Source organism: Balaenoptera acutorostrata, unplaced genomic scaffold (assembly GCF_949987535.1).
Source record: "Balaenoptera acutorostrata unplaced genomic scaffold, mBalAcu1.1 scaffold_1115, whole genome shotgun sequence".
Classification (NCBI taxonomy): domain Eukaryota; kingdom Metazoa; phylum Chordata; class Mammalia; order Artiodactyla; family Balaenopteridae; genus Balaenoptera; species Balaenoptera acutorostrata.
In genome coordinates, this window is record NW_026645798.1 from 20662 (window position 1) to 40388 (window position 19727).

General features: G+C 40.1%; 2 protein-coding genes across 2 annotated transcripts; both read left to right on the plus strand.

Moving 5' to 3' along the window:
* The first annotated feature begins 417 nt into the window (after nucleotides 1–417).
* On the plus strand, nucleotides 418–13794 carry LOC130706706 (spermatogenesis-associated protein 1-like). The gene is made up of 4 exons (XM_057539409.1): nucleotides 418–489; nucleotides 883–1113; nucleotides 1242–1270; nucleotides 12930–13794. Exons 1-4 carry the CDS (start codon nucleotides 418–420, stop codon nucleotides 13792–13794), a joined length of 1197 nt encoding a protein of 398 aa, XP_057395392.1.
* Nucleotides 13795–14091: 297 nt separating this feature from the next.
* LOC130706705 (transmembrane protein 258-like) lies at nucleotides 14092–14331 on the plus strand. Its single transcript, XM_057539408.1, has one exon. It carries the CDS (start codon nucleotides 14092–14094, stop codon nucleotides 14329–14331), a length of 240 nt encoding a protein of 79 aa, XP_057395391.1.
* Nucleotides 14332–19727: the final 5396 nt, after the last annotated feature.

The following is a 19727-nucleotide window of genomic DNA, read 5'->3' on the forward strand; positions in this document are numbered from 1 at the left end:
AGACCCAAACTGTGGGTTCTTCAGTCAAGCCTAGGAACAGTGAGGCTCAGACCGGTTCCCTCCTGGCTAGCATTTGCAACCTGCAAAATATTTTTATCACATTATCTCATTCCAACCTTGCACGGGAGGATGAGCTACGAGGCACTGGGGGCAGGAGCTTTGACCCGTACTTGGCGTACGAAGACACTGAACTTAAGAGAGTGGTAGCAGCTCTGGATTCCCAGTGTATTCTGCTCAGTACAATTCTGTTGTATAAAACAAACACCCACAGCCGAACTAAACAACCCCAGCAGGGCCAGGTTATGAAAGCTGCTTCACCGTAGAAGGTTCTGAGCAGGAGAAATAACGGGACCAGTGCATTTTGTGACTAAATTCAGGTCAGACAGTGGGAAGGAAGGGGTTGGAGCAGGACAGAGAATGGCCCAGGCTGAGAGCTGTTACGAGCTCTCAGCCCCGCCCCCAGAAAGGATGACAGGGAGCACTAAAGAGGTAATTAGGCCCCTGATGTGAGAAGCAGTCACAAATAAGCCGACAAAGCCATAAGTAAGCCAGAGGCATCCAGCAAGGATTAAGTACCATTAGCTAACCTGTTAGCTTAGAAGTATCTGGCTTTTAGAAGACAGTTTTGTTTTAACTCATGCGTTGACCTATACCAGTTAATTCTAAAATGGAAAGCAGGCTTTGTGGTTACATGTTTCAGGTTTTAACATTTTAAAAAGAGTTTGGGAGCACAAATGATGAATATCAGAAGGCTCCTGCAGTTTCTGTCCTACTCATTTTCAAACCTAGCTCAAGTTCTTTGGGTTTTTTTTTTTTTTTTTTTTTTTACAGTATAATTATCACTCTTTTTGCTACAGCCTGTTTTTCCTCTCTGAGCTTTAGATTTCTAGCTGTTCGCCCAGCAGGAACAAGGCAAGTACAATGAAGAATCCTCCCAGTGGTCTGGTCATTCATTCAACCAACTATGTGCCAAGCATTGTTCTAACAGCTCGGGATATATCAGTGAAGAAAGATTGCTGCCTTTTTGGAGCTTACATTAAAAAGTTTGGTAAAAAGGAAAAGTGCAATAGAGCAGGAAAAGGGATGGGAGAATGGGTTGGAGTTTTCCGTAGGGTAGGTTATTTCTATTTTGACCTACACCCACTCTGCTGATCTTATGTAAGATCTCCTTTGATCGGCCCTTTGATCTGCTCCTCTACAACCCTTAATGTTTTACGATGGAACCATTCTCCTGATTTTAGGTTTCCTACTTAAATCTATTGGAATTGAGGTAACACTTGCCAAGGGCTCAGGATTTGGGCTATGTGGCAAGTAAAGAAATTCTCAGCCATGAGGCTGATATAATATTGTGTCCATGTGTTACCTATCTGCATTATAATTATTCCAAAGGCTTAGAAAAGAAAAGGACAACCTTCTTTCCTCTTTATCACATTACAGTTGACATTAATTATGCTGCCTATTTGTCCTCCATTCACCTTATTAGGAAAATAATTCAGAGTAGAGGAAAAGTCTGTCTTAAATAATCAATCTGGCTATTTCTGACATGTTTAACAGGAACAAAATAACTAAATTATCTATTTTTCAGAAATAAAAAGAATTTTCCATTTGTTTTGCCTTTCTTGCCTTCTCCACCTTCTGAAGAATTGACACTAGTAGGGAACTTCCTTTGAAGTCAAGCAAATGAATCCTTGAGATTTCAGAGTGTGAACTTTGTTAAACTTCATTATTTGGAAAGCCTTTCTACCTTTGAGTTCTTAGCTTGCCCTGGAGGACCAGCTACATAGTTTTCAGGGCCCAGGGCAAAATGAGTACTTGGAGCTGGTGTTCAAAATTAAGAATTTCAAGATGGCGATAGCAGGGCATTAAACCAAATGTGGGACCCTGCTGACCTGGCCATCAAGCTGGCTGTACCAATTTGTATTGCTACCAATACAAATACAATAGTGTACAATAGTACACAAGGATTCCCTTTTCTCCACATCCTTTCCAACACTTGTTAGAATGGCTATTACTAAAAAGACAACTAAGAGGTGTGGGGTGATACTTCATTGTGGTTTTGATTTGTTTTTCCCTGATGATTAGTAATGTTGAATGCCTTTTCATGTACCTGCTGGCCATTTATACATCATCTTTAGAAAAATGTCTGTTCAAATCCTCTGCTCATTTTAAAATTTGATCACTTGGGTGGTTTTGCTATTGAGTTATATGAGTTCTTTATGTATTTTGGATATTAACTCTTTATCAGATACATGACTTGCAAATATTTTGTTCCATTCAGTGAGTCGCCTTTTCATTTTATTGATGGCTTCCTTTGCTGTGCAGAAGCTTTTTAGTTTGATATAGTTCCACTTGTTGAGTTTTGTGTTTGGTGTCAAATCCAAAAAATCATTTCCAAGACTGTAATCAAGGAGTTAACTGCCTGTGTTTCCTTCTAGAAGTTTTATGGTTTCAGATCTTACATTCAAGTCTTTAATCCATCTTGAGTTAATTTTTCTGTATGGTGTAAGATAGTGGTCCTATTCACTCTTTTGCATGTGGCTATTCAGTTTTCCCAGCACCATGTATTGAAGAGCTTGTCCTTTCCCCATTGTATGTTCTTGGATCCTTTGTCATATTAATTACCCATATATGTATGGGTTTGTTTCTGGGCTTTCTATTCTGTTCCATTGGTCTATATATCTGTTTTTATGCCAGTATCACGCTGTTTGGATTACTATAGTTTTGTAGTGTATTTTGAAATCACTAGGTAGTGTGGTGCCTCTCACATTGTCCTTTTTGCTCAAGATTGCTTTGTCTAGTTACAGTTTTTTGGTTTCATATGAATTTTCGGGTTTTTCCTTACTTTTGTGAAAAATGCATTAGGATTTTGATAGGGATTGCATTGAATCTAAAGATGACTTTAGGTAATAAGGACACTTTAACCATATTCTTTCAATCCATGAACATGGGATAGCTCTTCATTTATTTGTGTTTTCTTCATTTCTTTCATCAGTGATTTCGAGTTTTTAGTATAGAGATCTCTCACCTCTTCAGTTAAGTTTATCCCTAAGTAATATTTTATTTTTTTGATGCTATTGTAAGTTAGATTTTTTTCTTAGTTCTGTTTTGTATAGTTCATTGTTAGTGTATGGAAATAGATCTGATTTTTGCTTGTTGATTGTGTATCTTTCAACCTTACTGAATTTATTAGTTCTAAAGAGTATTTTGGTGGAGTCTTTAGGGTTTTTCTATATATAAGATCACACCGTCTTCTTCCTTTCCAATTTGGATGTTTTTATTTCTTTTTCTTGCCTAATTACTTGTTATGACTACCAATACCATGTTTAATAAAAGTGGCAGGAGTGGACATCCTTGTCTTATCTCTAGTCTCAGAGGAAAAGCTCAGCTTTTCCCTGTGGGTATAATGTTAGCTGTGGACTTGTAATATATGTCCTTTACCTATGTTGAGGTACATTCTCTTTATACTCCCTGAGAGTATAGTATTTATTTATACCCAATGAGAATTTTTATCATGAATGAATGTTGAATTCTGTCACATGCTTTTTCTGCATCTATGAGATAACTGTGTGATTTTTATCCTTCGTTTTGTTGCTGTGATAAAGCTCATTGATAATGCAAATGTTAAACCATTCTTGCATTCCTAGAATAAACCCACTTAATCATGGTGTGTGATCCTTTTAATGAACTGTTGAGTTGAGGATTCAACGATTAAGGAACTGAAACTTTTCGTTTAACCTTGCCTAGGTGTTGGTTGTCTCTCCAACATTTGTGATGACCCAAGCAGCCTACTTTGTTGCTAGTAGTTGAGGGTGTGCCAAGACCTATCAGTGTTCCTCAGGGGAGGATCTCAGTAAGCATATAGACTCAAGCTAATTGGTTGTTGGATCCTCAGGCTGCAGCTTATAAAGTTTGCAAATATATCTATTTCAGGGCAAGACTGGGAGATGGGTGTTTCTGTCTGTTCCTTCTGCACTGAGCCCTGGTCTGATAGCTGGTTAAGAACTGTTTCCTTGTTTGCTCCCATCCCAATGAACCCAAGTCCTGCTGGCCACCAGAGCCAGGCTATCAAGGAGTGTGTCTTTTGGATGGCAGCCACAGAAGCTAGGGTGCCAGTTACGTGTACAAGCTCCTTTCTTGGAGATACCACTGACCTGGGGTAAGGCAGAGAAAGAGTGCAAAGATGGTACTTGCTAACCTCTGCTCTTTTGGAGAGTAGTTCAGTAGGCCCCTAGTTGTGTGTTGAATTGAATGCCTGCAACTTGGGCCAAAGTGTTGAGATAAGCAAATAGGCTTCTTCCACAGAAAGATGGTACATTTCAGTTTGCTGCCTCTGTACTGGGCCCTGAGGGGTAGCCAGGTGAGCCCGTGCAAGCCCCTTAAGAACTGTTCCTCAGTTGACTACACATTCAGTTCTCTCACAGCATGTGCCTTTGATGTCATGTTGATACCACTTTTATTTAACTTTATTTAAAATTATTATTTAAAACTAGTTCATATTTATTTAAAATTTTAATAATTTTAAAATAAAATTAAAAAAATTCTTTGGGTAATCTAAGCATTTAACATTACTTAAAACTACATTATTCAAGTTTCAAAATTATTATCTACTAGGTCTGTCAAATGTGTATAGGGATCTGCTAAAGATTGTTTTCTCTAACTTTGTTCTTATATTTTGGGGCAAAACTATTTGAAATATGAATTTTAATGGCTTTTAAATTTTTTTAAACAAATTGTCATAGATGTATACACCTGTGTAACTACCACCTCAATCAAGATATAGGGCATTTTAATCATCCCAGGGAGTCCCTTTATTCTCCCTTGAAGTTGATCCTCAATTTCATGGTCAACTACTTCTTAAATCTATCACTATAAATTAGTTTTGTCTTTTTTTTTTTTTTTTTGCTCAGCATGTCTTTAAGAATCATTCATATTGTGGTGTATATAAGTAGTTTCTTTTTATTGCTGAGTAGTATTCCTTTATATGAATACCATAAAGTGCTTATCCGATCTCCTATTGATAGACATTTGGGTTATTTTCAGTTTTTTGCCATTACAAAAAAATCTGGTGTAAACATTCTTCTACAAGACTTTTTACAGACATGAGTTTTCATTTCTCTTGGGTCAATACCTATGAGTGAAATTCTGAGTTGCAGGAAAATGTTAACTTTATAAGAAACTGCTGAAGATTGTTTTAAAGTTTTCACAGCAATTTAAACTCCCCACCAGCAATGTATGAAGGTTACTCTACATGCTTGTAGGTAAAAGACGCTTGATTCTGGTTGCCCTCAGAAATGATTCTCAGAGTGTTCTTTGTGTCAGTTGGTTCTTTTGTTGAACTCAACAGAGAGAGGTTCTTGGTAAATTAAGGAAGAGGGAACACAGTCAACACTGTAAGTGGCTCAAAGAAGCAGTGGGATTGGAACGAGCCACAGTAACAGGCTGATGGGAGGAGCCATCAACTGATGGCAGGGATGGAAATTTCAACCACCCTCGAAGATAGAAATACCAGGCAAGAGTATCTAATTTATCTTAACTGAGTCATAATTTGCCTCTTGGCTAGGGACCAGCAGGACCCCCAAACACATTTTCTGCCACGAAGGTATTAGTTCCTCAAATGTTAAGGGGATCTGTTAAGGAGAGGAATTAGATATTTGGTAGTCAAACCCAACAAATAGCCATTATAATCTTCTGAATTTTCAGGATGATAGTTCTCTCATTGTCCTAATGTATATTTTCTTAAGTATCTTTTTATTTTTGCTCTTTTCTTGCTTATTCATCCTGGAATGAGGGAGAATCTCTGCAGACCCAGTGTTTGCCAGTGGACATAGTAACAACTTTCCTTCCCATGTTACCACCAGTTCTTTGGCAGTCTGATCCAGCAGAGCATCTGAAAATACATCATCTCAGGAATGTCCTGCTGTGAGGCTTTAAAAAAAAACTCTTGACTTTCCAATTCTTTGAGTACTCTTCAGGAATTCAACCTATGCACACGTAAGGGGACATGACCCCTTCCTCCCTTCGCTTCCTATTTTATTATTATGCGATTGTTGAAACTGTCCAGTGGCTATAAGAGGGATTTCTATTAGATGGTACTTCTCTAGCCACCTCTTGGCTGTGGGACAGTGGCTGAACTGACTGGTACAGAGCTGGTTTACCTAGTTAGGGGACAGGCAAAAGAATAGCCCAACCAAAGGAGTCTCTCTGACTGCTTTCAAGCTGGTGAATCAGATTGCTTTCTCCTTGGGAAGCCTGTGTCCGTTGCCAATAACTAATCCAAATTCACTCCATAGATTTTATAGCTCTTTCTTATTTTTACTAGTTTTTCTCCCAGTGTTAAGAGTTTGATCTCTCTCAATGATTTTATACCTGTTATATCAGAAAATTGGAAGGGATAGCAGTAGCTGACAACCATTTTGGACTGAATATGCATTTATCACAGATTGTGTATATTAATAGCACAATTAAACATAGTTGTTTAAATAGTCTTCTGTATCAATTAGTGGTACCTTCAGTATTGCAAAGAAAAGTTGAAAACTAAAACATTTCTACATGGGAATCTTCTAGAGTGTGTCTACTACTTCCCTGGAGAGTGCATTCAATGGTTCGTTCACCAGACATGTATCCTGACAGGCCTGTGATCAGCTTTCCTAGAGGCATGAACACCAACAAACTATAACAAGATTTTGGACTCTAATTTTGGAGAGATGGTTATTTTCTGAAGAATAACAATTTATTTTAGGTACATTCATACAACTACCTCAATCAAATGGTGTGTTTATGCCATTGTCTTCCTTGTAACGGTATTTAAATCTGTTCTATTTAATAATAGAAGTCTGACTATGTGTTTTTTGTACATATAAATTGCTGTAGAGGTTTATCAAAATAAGTAGGGCTACAAAAAGGGCAAAAACTAGACTGACAAACTCATAGCAGGATGGATGAGAGAGCAGCAAATGAATAAAGTGAAAAAGCAGGTTTCTCTGGTTTCCCTGACTATTCATAAGTAGCTAATACAATTTGTTCCAGTGCTGAGGATAATCAGAGTCTATATCCCTAAACTCTTTGACTGAAGTAAGCTGTAAGCAAAGAAAAAGAGACAAGATATAACTCAGAGAAATTTAATCCATTCATCAAAATTAATCCACATGAATAAGTAAAGCTAGGCATAAAGAAGAGAGAATACATGTCATGTTTATCTTTTTCTCCAAGTTTGCAGTCAAATGCATGGGAAGAAACTCGGTGCATTTCATTTGTGATGCTTTTGAAGTCTTTGCTTGAAACTGCAAATTATTGCTTTGCTTCTTAACATCAAGCTCTAGAAGTGATTGTTGTTAATTTTGAAAATATTTTGTTTATTTTCTCTGTCAAAGAAGAATAAATCCTGATTGACAGATGACAGGAACTACTGCTGCTTCTTATAGAGACATGTACCAACATGCTTCTGAGTAACCAAGTGACCTCCAAAGGGAACTGATTAAAAACGTTCCATTATGGCATCCGACATACCACATTGGAGAGCTAGTTTGGTAGGAACCGTATTGGATATCTAGCATTTTTTTTTCTGCACAATAACAAATAATAAAAATTATCTGATGTTTTCCATGGGAAGAACTAGAACTGAAGGATTTTCTGAGAGTTGAATGACATCTGACAGGGACTCCCTAATCCCTTCCCTCTAAATAACTTCTTGTGAATTCAGGGTTTTGACCCAGCATTTGTCTGCTTTGTGTGAGCTTCTGAATAGAAAGATGATATCAGGTAATATGTGATATGGGGATTAGCTCACAAAGACACGGTGGCACAGGATTTTTGTAGCCATATATTACCATAAAATCTACAACTGAAGAGCCCAGGCATAGAGAGAAAGTTGATCATTTTTTTTTTTAATCTTTATTGGAGTATAATTACTTCACAATACTGTGTTAGTTTCTGTTGTACACCAAAGTGAATCAGCCATATGCATACATATGTCCCCATATCCCCTCCCTCTTGAGCCTCCCTCCCGTCCTCCCTATCCCACCTCTCTAGGTCATCGCAAAGCACCGAGCTGATCTCCCTGTGCTATGCTGCTGCTTTCCACTAGCTGTTTTACATTCAGTAGTGTATATATGTCGATGCTACTCTCACTTCGCCCCAGCTTCTCCCTCCCACCCCATGTCCTCAAGTCCATTCTCTAGGTCTACATCTTTATTCCTGCCCTGCAACTATGTTCATCAGTACCTTTTTTTTTTTTTTTTTAGATTCCATATATATGTGTTAGAATACGGTATTTGTTTTTCTTTTTTTTAAAGAAGAATGTCTCATTATTTTGGATACACTCTTGGGAATCTGAGTACTAAGGTCAAGTTCAAGAAATACTTTTTACTTTGGTTCTGTTTTTTATTCAGTTATTTCAAATGACTTTTGAAAACCCTCTGCTCCATTTGAAAGGATTCCTTTGACCATGGTGCATGGGAAAAGGGGGAAGTTGTATTCCAAAAGGGAATAAATTGAAAGTACTTAATCCTAATTCATAAAACATTAGACTAGAAGCGACCTTTGAGATCATGAGTCTAATCTTTCTGAAGATAATCATTTGGTCTCACTTAAGCATTTCTAGTGATTAGAAACTCATTATGTTTTAGAGGATTATGTTGTAGAGGAAATGGACTACAAGTTCTTACCTTGAGATTAAATCTGCATACCTGTAATTTCTACATCTCAGAGCAATACAAAAGATGATTAAGCCGTTCATATAAAACAGCAGTTGTTTTAGGGCTCTTCAAATATTTGAAGAAAGCTTGTGTCCTCACATAAGTGTGAGAACATAGCTAGCTAATAAATATATGACCAGGACTAGATGAGTCTTGAAAAAGTGTATTAAGCATTTTAGGAGAAGGTAGTATTTACCATTTATAAGAGGCGTATTCGGTGCCTGGCATCAAGCTTAAGTATGAATTCACTTAAATATAAAACTTAGTTACTTTGAGCCTCAGGTTCTTATTCCTAAGTGACACGATCAAGGTGATATTGCCAGGAACAAAGAGGCGAGGAGCTTCCACACCAGGCTCTCTGGCCCTTGAACTAACCTCCCTCTTGATCACTTGGCTGTGATCTAATTTGTATCCAGCACAGTGCTAGCCACTTAGACTCTTTCACTGTAAGCTCCTTTATGTTATACTCTTAAGTGTTCTAGTTAAAACATAATCCATGTTAAAAATAGGTATATGTGGATTGTTAAAGGAGCACATGTAACTATTTTGCCAGATAAGACAGCTACAAATTCTTTGGTGCTCCTCCCATTGAGAGGTGAGGTCTTTGTTCCCTGCCCTTGGTTCTGGTTGGGCTCTGTGACTAAGGTACTGGCAGCTTGCCCTTCCGGTCTGGGAAGGCTTACGCTTGCAGTGTACCCTCTGGGCAGCCCATCTGCCATGATGTGAGAATCTCAGTTCACCTAGTGAGCCTGTGTACAGGTGCTTTCATCACCAGCCACAGCTGAACTCCCATGTGACAGCCAGAATTAGCTGTTGGCCATGAGAAAGAGCTATTTTCAGTGTTCTGACCAGTTGGACCTTTCCATGACTGCTGCCCTACTGACATCTGACTGCAACCTTAGAGGACATTCTGCATGTGAACCATCCAACTAGCCCAGTCAACTTACAGAAACATGAGAAATAATAAAAACAATCTTGTTTTAAACCACTAACAGTTTCAGTGTGGTTGTTATGCTAAAATAGATAACTGGTCTACTTATTCAAGTTTTAGGGAAGGTTTCTTAGTTAAAGGTATATTGCTTAACATGACCTTCTTCTGCATAAGTTGGTCACTTATTTTGAGTTAGAAGATGAGTTTGAGTTATCCATAGAAGAAAGTCAAGGGAATTGGTAGGAGCAAAAGTACAGAGGTATAAACATTCTGATATGTTTAGGAAAATATAAGCAGTTTAGTTTTACTAAGACTGAAATGATAAAGAAGGCTAGAAAGTAGAAAGTTGATCATGGAGGTACCTACGTACTTGTCGAGGACCCGCGTCCGTGACCTAAATTGTCCTCAAGAAGCTAACAGTCTTAGGTCATCAATTAATTGGCTAATGAACCTATGGGCTCATTCCAAATTATCTACAAATATATTAATTAGCAATGAATAAGGCTCATTCATCCAGCCATCCAAAGATTTATAGAGCATTACTTTGTACTAGATGTTAAAGGGTTTAGGAAACCAAAAAGTCATGCTTCCTTGAAAAAGCTTGGAGTTTCTTTGAGATCTAAATGTTGAAGTAAAAACATACAGAACAGCAAATGATAGATGGAAAAATAAACCTTCTAAATGATCTAGGAGTTGAGAGAAGAAATCATGATTGTGAACTGCAGCCCAAGAGGGATTGTGGTTATTTATATCTTAGGAAGGAACTACCACCACCAACCCAAGCCAATACTGCAGCAGTACTCATCTCCAAAAAAGACTGACTTCCTCAATATTTTATGAAATAACAATGAAAGCCAATACTTAAATAGCATTAATAAGCACCATTCTAAGTGCTTCAAATTAACTCATTTAAAGATAATTCATATCAAAGCAATCCTATAGGGTAGTACTAGTATCATTGTTCCAATTTTAGAGAGAAGCCCCAAAGAGTCATTACCTCACCTAAGGTCACATAGCAGTGTCAGAGCTGGGATTTGAACCCAGGTTGCCATTACTAACCAGTACAGTACTGCCTCTCATTAAAATGCAATGGGTCTATCTAAATGTTTTATGAAAGATTACTTTTGAACTACAAGTTGGTGACCCGCTTTTGCTTCCTTTATATATACCTATGAATATTCTTAAAAAATAATAATAAAAATGCTACTTGGTCAAAGTATCAGTCAGTCTGACTCATTTATACCATTATTACCTCGTACTTTAATGCAGCACTAAATTGATTTTCATTGCTAAGAATACTTTGTTAAGCAAAAGAGAATTGGGACTTTGTTTTTATCCCTGAGGGCATTTGACCCAGCGCATATGTCCATTTTTTTCATCAAACACTTCTTATAAAAAGCCAAAACTTTGATTAAGCTCTGAAGGCTTAAATGCATAAATGCTGAGGGTTAAAAGCGTGTCTGTGCCATGGTTTTAGTCTTTCCTTGATTCTTTTGTTTGAACATACCCATCAAGTTGGCCGATTTGGCCAAAGAAAGCAGCTGCAATGAGAAGAATGTGGGTGAGGGGAGAGCACACACGTCAGTGGCAAGAGTGAGAAAGGATTGAGATTGCTTTTGCTTGTGTAGTAACGGTCAGCAGAGGCTGTTCCCAGAGACCTGTGCACACACGACTGGCTTTCTGAGTTCTTTTATTTTGTTCTGATTTTTTTCCCCCCAAACAAAGCTACATTCAACTTAGTGGTCTTCAGAAAATCACTGCCTCATTAGCTTCCAAGGATAATTGGAAATAAGTAGACCACCAGTACTTTAACTTGTCATATGTACGCAGATTAGACCTAGAGGGATGAATTGTTTGGAACATACTGACAGAAATAATAAGCTGCGATTTACTGAGCATATACTATAGGCCAGGCCCTGTTCTAAGCATTACCTCATACCAACCCTATGAGATAAGAACTACTACAATCCCATCGTAAACAATGGGTTCAGAGACCGTCAGTAACTTGCAAGGGCCACGTAATTGGTGTGTGTTGGAGCCAGGTCTTGAACTGGTGGGGTTCTGAGAGGAGTGCTTTGTGACTCTCTGAGGACAAAGTGCCCATTAGAGTTAGGTCAGCCTGCCCATTCTCTTGTTTGATGCTGGGAACATTCTCTTTTCTCTGAATGAGGCAATGCCACACTCACAGTTAACCTTACATGCATTTTTTACCTCCCCCCTCTGGAGGCTCCTCTTGGGAATTTTTTTTCGAAGTCACCGTCTGGTGATAATTGAATAATCCCCGTCTGCCTCAGAGTCTTTGTACTGGCATACCATCCTCCAGATTTTAAGCAGCCTATTCTTTAGTGTCTTCCAGCCCCTGCTAGATTTAAAGGATAGAACACGGAGTGCCCTTTCCCGGAAGAGTGCTTGAAAGTGGATCCGGCTGACCAAAAGCAAAGGAAAACAACAAGTGTCAACAGATCGGCAGGGTTCACTGAAACCAGGATAAATTTAGAGAATTGGACAATGGAAATCTAATCACAGAATTCAATGAGAAATCTTAGAACTCTTGCTGAAAATATAGATACAAGTGATTAAAAATGACGTATAAAAGTAAACTGGATTCTATGACCCTGAATTAAGAACTTGGAATTGGAAAAAAGAGTAGGCTGCTTAAGCAGTGGTGATCAGAGCAGCTCAGGAGAACCCACAGGCTGAACCGGCAACCCTGTGCCTCATTGTGGGTGGAGGTGGAACCAGTGCTCCTAACAGAACACAAAGCAATAGGATAAATGGCTATTTTGCAGGCTTGCCCACAATCCCCGTCTGAGATTTTCTTTATCCATCAATGCCAAGTGATGCTTTAATTGGGACAAACGGAGATCATGCTTTGAAGGTGCTCAGGTTTTAGAGCGTACCGTCTTCTCTGCTGTCCATCCTCTGATTCCACCTCTTGGCATTTCAGAATCCAGTGGGCACCCTCCTCTTGATCTCAGACACTGAACGTGTGTATTGGTGGCAGCTGCCAAGGGAATAAACAGGAGATGGCAGTTGTGGCAACAGTTGGAATGAACTCAGTTCATTTTGAAACTGCTTTTCAAGGGAGGCTCAGCCAAACACCTCCCGGACCTATTCATGTGTGTTCCTTTGGTTAGTTAAAAGTGCAAGACAGAGCGGTGGGATGCTAACGCGACCAGACACCTATCCTCTCCGCTCTCCCTCTCCGGAAAGGCCGATTTGAGAGAGACCAGAAATGAGTGGAATGCTATCTTAAACAAGCCAAAAATCTGTTATAACCTTTATTAAATACTACTTCAATGAAGAAAGATTTTAAAAAACCCTACAAGATTACCCCATTCAGACGCTGGTGAATATGTCCCTCAGTCCAAGTCGACCTTCCTCATCAGAGCTGGGGGAAAAGCCACTCCAAATGAAAATCAGACTGGAAATAATCAAATTGGAAATGCTGAATTGCCAGGATCACAGGAAGATTCAGATGATGATTATTTTAGCGGCAAAAAAAGTCAGTTTCTTTGGAAAACTGAAGATGATAGAACTAATATCATTAGAAGAGAGGACAATCAGCTAGGTAAAAAAGAGTGCATCAGCCTACCAGACCTTATTGATTTTCCTTCAGTTCCTTGTCAACCTGCTCTTTCTCCAGGAATAACTGATATATTGTTATTACAGATTGAGAGAGAGAATATTATCGAACAAATGAAACAAGTAAGGGAAGAAAGAAGATATCTGGAAAGAATTAGAGAAGAACTAATAAAAAAAGTTGAAAGGCTATTGGAACAAGGCAAATTAAAGCGATATCATGCTTGTGATGTTTGGAAGAAAAAGTACTTTGAAACAAAGAAAGTTGCAGCATCATTGGAGGAGGTTTTAACAAAACTTCGAGAAGATTTGGAACTTTACTATAAAAAATTGCTCATTCAGCTTGGAGCCAGGGAGATCAAGATGAGACCAAAGAATCTGGCAACCATCACAAACTCTAAGAATTACCTTATCATCGAGATCACTGAAGTACAGCATGCTATTGACCAACTTAAGAGAAAATTGGATACTGACAAAATGAAACTGATAACAGAAATTAAGGTGAGAAAACAAGCAGTTTCAGATTTACGCACATTGAAAGCTGAACTGGCCCAGAAGAAATTTAATACATCTTTTCAATCTCAATAAGCAATCTACAGAATGAAGGAAAAGTGTCTGAGACCAAAATGTGTGAGGAGAGGAGTATGGTGGCCTGCATACCAGGATTCCAATGATGCTAAGTGAAGAGCCAATTTGTGAAGTGAGGAGAGAGGTCACTGGAGCATTCCAGGCAAAAAGAACAGCAGGTGCAAAGGCCCAGAGGATCATTCTGGGCAGTCTTCCTGATGCTATCACAACCTCTGCCTGAACCCCAACAGGAAGGTCCAAAGCAGCAGATGCAAACCCAGACGGGGCAAACTGGTGGATTACTCTGTGTCCAGAAAAATGGAGCTCAAGGCCGTGAACAGATACACCATCCCAGGGAACCTGGCTGTCTTCCCCTATCTGACCATGGGGCTGTTGGCTATTGTCTGGTTCTTCACTCGCTGGTACTTTGTTTATGAAGCCACCTCCACCAAGCACACTCATGATATGTACAAAAAGCTTCTCATCTCCTTGGTGACCTTGCTATTCATTGACTTTGGAGTTCTCTTCCTGTTGCTCTGGGTTGGCATCTACATATGAGCTCCTAAGGGATCCAACCAGGTGGATTCATTGAATCTTGGTTTTTGTAAATTAATTTTTTTTTAAACTATTGCTGGAAGTGTCCCACCTGCTGCTCACAGTAAAGGCAGATGTGGAAAGAAAGAAAGAAAGAAAGAAAGGAAGGAAGGAAGGAAGGAAGGAGGAAGGAAGGAAGGAAGAAAGAAAAAGAAAGAAAGAAAGAAAGAAAAAGAAAGAAAGAGAAAGAAAGATAGAAAGAAAGAAAGAAAGAGGGAGGGAGGGAGGGAGGGAAGGAGGAAAGAAGGAAGGAAGGAAAGAAGGAAGGAAGGAAGAAAGAAGGAAAGAAAGAAATCCTGAATAGGAACTTCAGAATAAGTTTGATGCTGGTAAGCTGCCCAGCATTGCCCCTGACCTTCAGAACTAGGACCATGTCATCCTCATAGCATTTACAGCCACAGCTGCAAAGTCATGGAAACCTGCAAAGCAAGCCCATCATCAGGCAATAAAAATCATAATAGGGGCTTCCCTGGTGGCGCAGTGGTTGAGAGTCTACCTGCCAATGCAGGGGACACGGGCTCGAACCCTGGTCTGGGAAGATCCCACATGTCGCGGAGCAACTAGGCCCGTGAGCCACAACTACTGAGCTTGCGCATCTGGAGCCTGTGCTCTGCAACAAGAGAGGCCGCGATAGTGAGAGGCCCGCTCACCGCGATGAAGAGTGGCCCCCGCTCGCCGCAACTAGAGAAAGCCCTCGCACAGAAACGAAGACCCAACACAGCCAAAAAAAAAAAAAAAAAGAAAAAATCATAATAGCACTTACTATGTGCCAGGCACTGTTGATTTAGTCATTTAAAAAAAAACAAAAACAAAAGCAAAACTAAAAAAAAAAAAAAAAAAAAAAAAAGTGCAAGACATTTATACTTGAATTAGGAAGTCTTAGAAAATGTTTTAAAATGGAACGTTTTGATCTGAAGAACTAGATGGAAAAGTCAGGGCTTCCTAGCATGCCTAGCTCCCGAGGTGTATGTAATTGTCTATGTAGTCATTGACGCTGGTAAAGCTTTCCCTAGAGGAGTTTTCCTAGTTAGAAAGTAAACTAATCTTTGAGATCTTCAGTCTCCATATCACTTCACCTGGGGCTCTGAGAGCTAAACCTGGGTTCCGTTCGAGCAGAGGCAGGAGAGAGTCTCATTTAATTGGGCTGGGGTTTAGCCTAGCCATCTGGATTTTCAAAGGCTCTGCAAGTGGTTCTTACGTCCAACCAGGTCTGAGAACCACTGATGTAGATAGAATTGTCATAGGCAATCATGATGCCCTGTTGCTGGGGAAATTTGTAATCCTTTCCGCTTTGATGGTTAGGTTTATTGACATCAGCGTGAGTTGGAAGCTAAGGAAAAGGCTTAGAGAGAAAGAGAGACTTGGGATCCAAGGGTGTCTCCATCACTTTCTCTCTGTGTGATTTTGGGAAAAGTAACCTCTGTGGTTTTGTGTCTTCCTTTTAAAATGATGATAATAGCACTTTCCTGTAGGGCTGCTGATAAACTAAATGAGATAATTCATGGAAAGTGTTAAGCACCAAACCTGGCACTTGGTATATGCTCGATACGTGTGAGTTTCCTAATGTCCTTCCCCCCTGGACAGCCACATTCTACAACACATGTGTATCTGTGTTTATGTTTATATTTAATATTTAGGTTAACTCTTTTCTAGAGCATGGGTTTGCTCTAGGCAAAATAATAACTCAATAAATATTTGTCGATCTGAAGTGGATAACGAAGTTGATATATAACCCCAGGTGGAAAATATGGCTGGAAGTACCCTAACATAGAACGGAAGTACTGCCTGGCATTTTCCCTACTGCTTCATCTATATCTGCTTCTCTCTGATTAACAGAAGAATTCTAAGATGTTTCCTCAAAAATCAGCAAAAATAGTACTTTGCAGCATTAATACACAGCCTTCTGATTTTGCTGTCACGGTGCGTTTTATGTGGGATGAGTGGGCGCTTGGCTTGGAACTGTCTTCCACATTCAGGTTTCATGTAAGACTCTGATTGGCAGTCAGCGTTCTTCTGTTATGGAATTCTGATGAACATTTCTAGTCAACCGTACTCTATTGATGAGGAAACTGAGGCCCTATCAAGTTAAATGGTTTTCCAAGTTCTCTCTGCAAATAAGTGAATGAACTGGGTGGTGAATTCAGCTCTCCTGTCTCCTCCCACTTGCACCCACCCACTCCCATTCCACACTTCCCAGTTGTTCTCAGGGGTCCATAGGGACCCTTAGCAGACTTGAATGTGTGTAAGGATGCCCTGTGGATTTTGTACAAATGCAGATCCACATTCATTAGGCCTGGGACAAGGCCCGAGTGTCTCCATTTCTAACTGGCTTTCGGATGTCAGAATGCAGCAGCCCTTTGACTGTGTGACAGTGACATCCAGGTGCTTCACTTAGGTGCTCCGTGGAGTGAAAGCTACACCTCCACCCCACACATACTCATCTCTTACCGTTTCTAAGCAGGCAGCTCTCATTTGGAAAGTGTCTGCTCCTCGCTCCATGCATCAGAATCCCACCGTTCATCCACGCCTCCCTCACTATTCCAGCCTTGCGCATCTTCTTTCCTCTCCACTCTCACAAATTAACATTTAATAATTATCTTGATGTTTCATAGATGATTGCCTGTACAGTAGTATCTTTATAACTACATCATGAACCCCTTTAGATGGGAATTCTGTCCTGACTTTTCACAATTCTGCCTGTGTGTAAAATGACCAATAAATGCGTGTAGACTAAGAAAATGTACCCCAGTCAGCTTGACTGGCACCTGGTAGTGGGGAATTGCAGACTTTCTTTTTCACATGTGTATCCTGAAATAGACCCTACAGTCATTATTATTTTCATGAGCATTGCTTTATTATTTTTTTCTTTCCTCAGGTGGTCGGCTAGGTCTCTGCACGACAGTGCTTTTCTGTAAAATTCTGACACGCCATTCGCTTTACTCAGGCAGGGTCAGTTCTAGCCAGTTGTTGCTTAGCGATGATACTGACATGTGGAGAATCGTCTGAGGGGCTTTGAACACCCCGAGCAGAGGCTAGCCAAGGGCAGCTGGTTGGTTAATTGTGGCCTCCAGTCATCACCAGGGGACCAGCACTGATGAGGGAAGAAAAGTGCTGGAACCCCTGCAAAATGCATTTGAAATCAGATTGCTGGTACAAATACACATTTTGAAAAATTAAATGGTAATAAAATCCTTAATACATAGTAGATAATTTTCACGTGCCTGAAACAATGGAGATCTGGCCTGAAATCACACGTTCTCCCCAACAGCCCAAGAGGTGATTTGCCGGTGTGTGTGGTTCCTGCTTTCCAGAATTCTCTGTGGGTGATGGATGGTGAAGGCCATGGCGCTGATGGCAGAATGCTCACCTGAGGAATAGTCACTTGTAAAATGTCACTTGTAAACAGTGCCGTTTATGAACGATTGGAGTTTATGTTTGGTGCTCTGTTTTTTTTAATATAACTCAGAATGAGCTGATGATGGTCCTACGCCTGGGGCCTTTCACGTCAAGTTTAAGTCGACAGTGGATCACAAGTGCCAAGTTATAAAATCCTGAAAATAGGGCTTCTATTGGAAACCTTGGAACTGCACGCTAGCAATTAGAGAGACTGACGAATGCTCTGGATGACCTCATCCTCTCTTTCCTCCTTCAAGCCCCAGAGCTTTGCAATCATGTTGCAATTAGTGATGTAGTGATAGTGTGTGTACAGAACAGTTGTCATTACTGATGACTGTTTCTATTGTCATCCTGACAGTATTGTTACTACTTCTTGGAACATTGAGACCCTGCAGTGTCATAGGCATAGGGCAGAACAAGTCTAGGAGTCTGAAAGACACTTGAAATAAAAGGGAAGATGGACAAAATCCCAGAGAGAAAGACATCGGGGACTGATGGGAATTCCAGCAGGTGACCATCAGATGCAACATACAATGCAGGGATGAGGATATGTTTGTTTGTTTGTTTGTTTTAAATAAAAATATTCTGGGCTTCCCTGGTGGCACAGTGGTTAAGAATCTGCCTGCCAATGCAGGGGACACGGGTTCGAGCCCTGGTCCGGGAAGATACCACATGCCGCGGATCAACTAAGCCCGTGCGCCACAACTACTGAGCCTGCTCTCTAGAGCCCGGGAGCCACAACTACTGAGCCCATGTGCCACAACTACTGAAGCCCACACACCTAGAGCCCATGCTCCGCAACAAGAGAAGCCACCGTGATGAGAGGCCTGCACACCACAACAAAGAGTAGCCCCTGCTTGTCGTAGCTAGAGAAAGCCCAGGCACGGCAATGAAGACCCAACGCAGCCAAAAATAAATAAATTAATTAATTAATTAAAAAAAAATATTCTCAAGAGACTCAAGTGGGACAAAAGATGGCCAGCGACATTACATTTTGTGAGGTCTATTGCTTGGTTCTCTAGAGAAGTATCCTAATGAAATGTAGTTAACTCACACTTGGGTTAGCGTCACTGCGGAGAATCTTTCTTGTGATTCTCTGGCTTCCCTTATTCTTACAACAAGGGATAAAATGTTTTAAGGTTACTTCTGGGCATTTTCTCATTAGTGGCTAGAGTCCCTGAACTTTGAAAATGAGATGTGAAGAGTCACAGATTCTGTCTGCCTCTAGCAAATCCCTAAATAAATTTGAAGTTTGTTCTCAACCATCGCTCTACTTGGCTACAAAATATTTGTTACTGCTGTCATCACACCTGCAGCTTTTATTACTATATTCCTTTCTGGAACATCAAGGCCCTATAATGCTGGAATGCTCTGTGTATGACAGGGCAGAACCAGGAATCTCTAAGAAAACATTCAAAGGAAAGATAGAAAAACCCAAAAGAGGGGAAGAGAAATTGCGCTTAAAAAATACATCTTTAAGAAAACGTGCCTGTCTCTCCATACCCAGTACAATCAGACCCATCCCTTTAAAACATTACATTTGTGAAGTCACTCCCATGCTCAAAAACTTCAATGGTTCCCCCAAATCTATAGGATAAAATATAAACACTGCATTCAGCCTTCAAGACTTGCCCGGCTAATCTTCCTCGCCAAATCAAAATGCATCTCACCCCATTTTCACTACATGTAAGGTTTTAAATTTCTGCTGCGTATGTCTTTCTTTTCTCATTAGATTATGATTACCTGGTCAGGGATCGGTTTTTATATACCTTTATGTCATTTACAGTGTCAATGTCTGCTTTCCTTTGCCCCTACTGGGAGAAATCACTTATGACTCCCTCCCTTCCTCAGCTGACCAAAGATGAACCCATCCCCTTTCCTTGCCTGAGATGTGTCTCAGGCCATAGACTTTTCCTGTCCCAGAGTGTTCATGTGTACTTTGTACCCAGGCTTCAGTCTTGGTT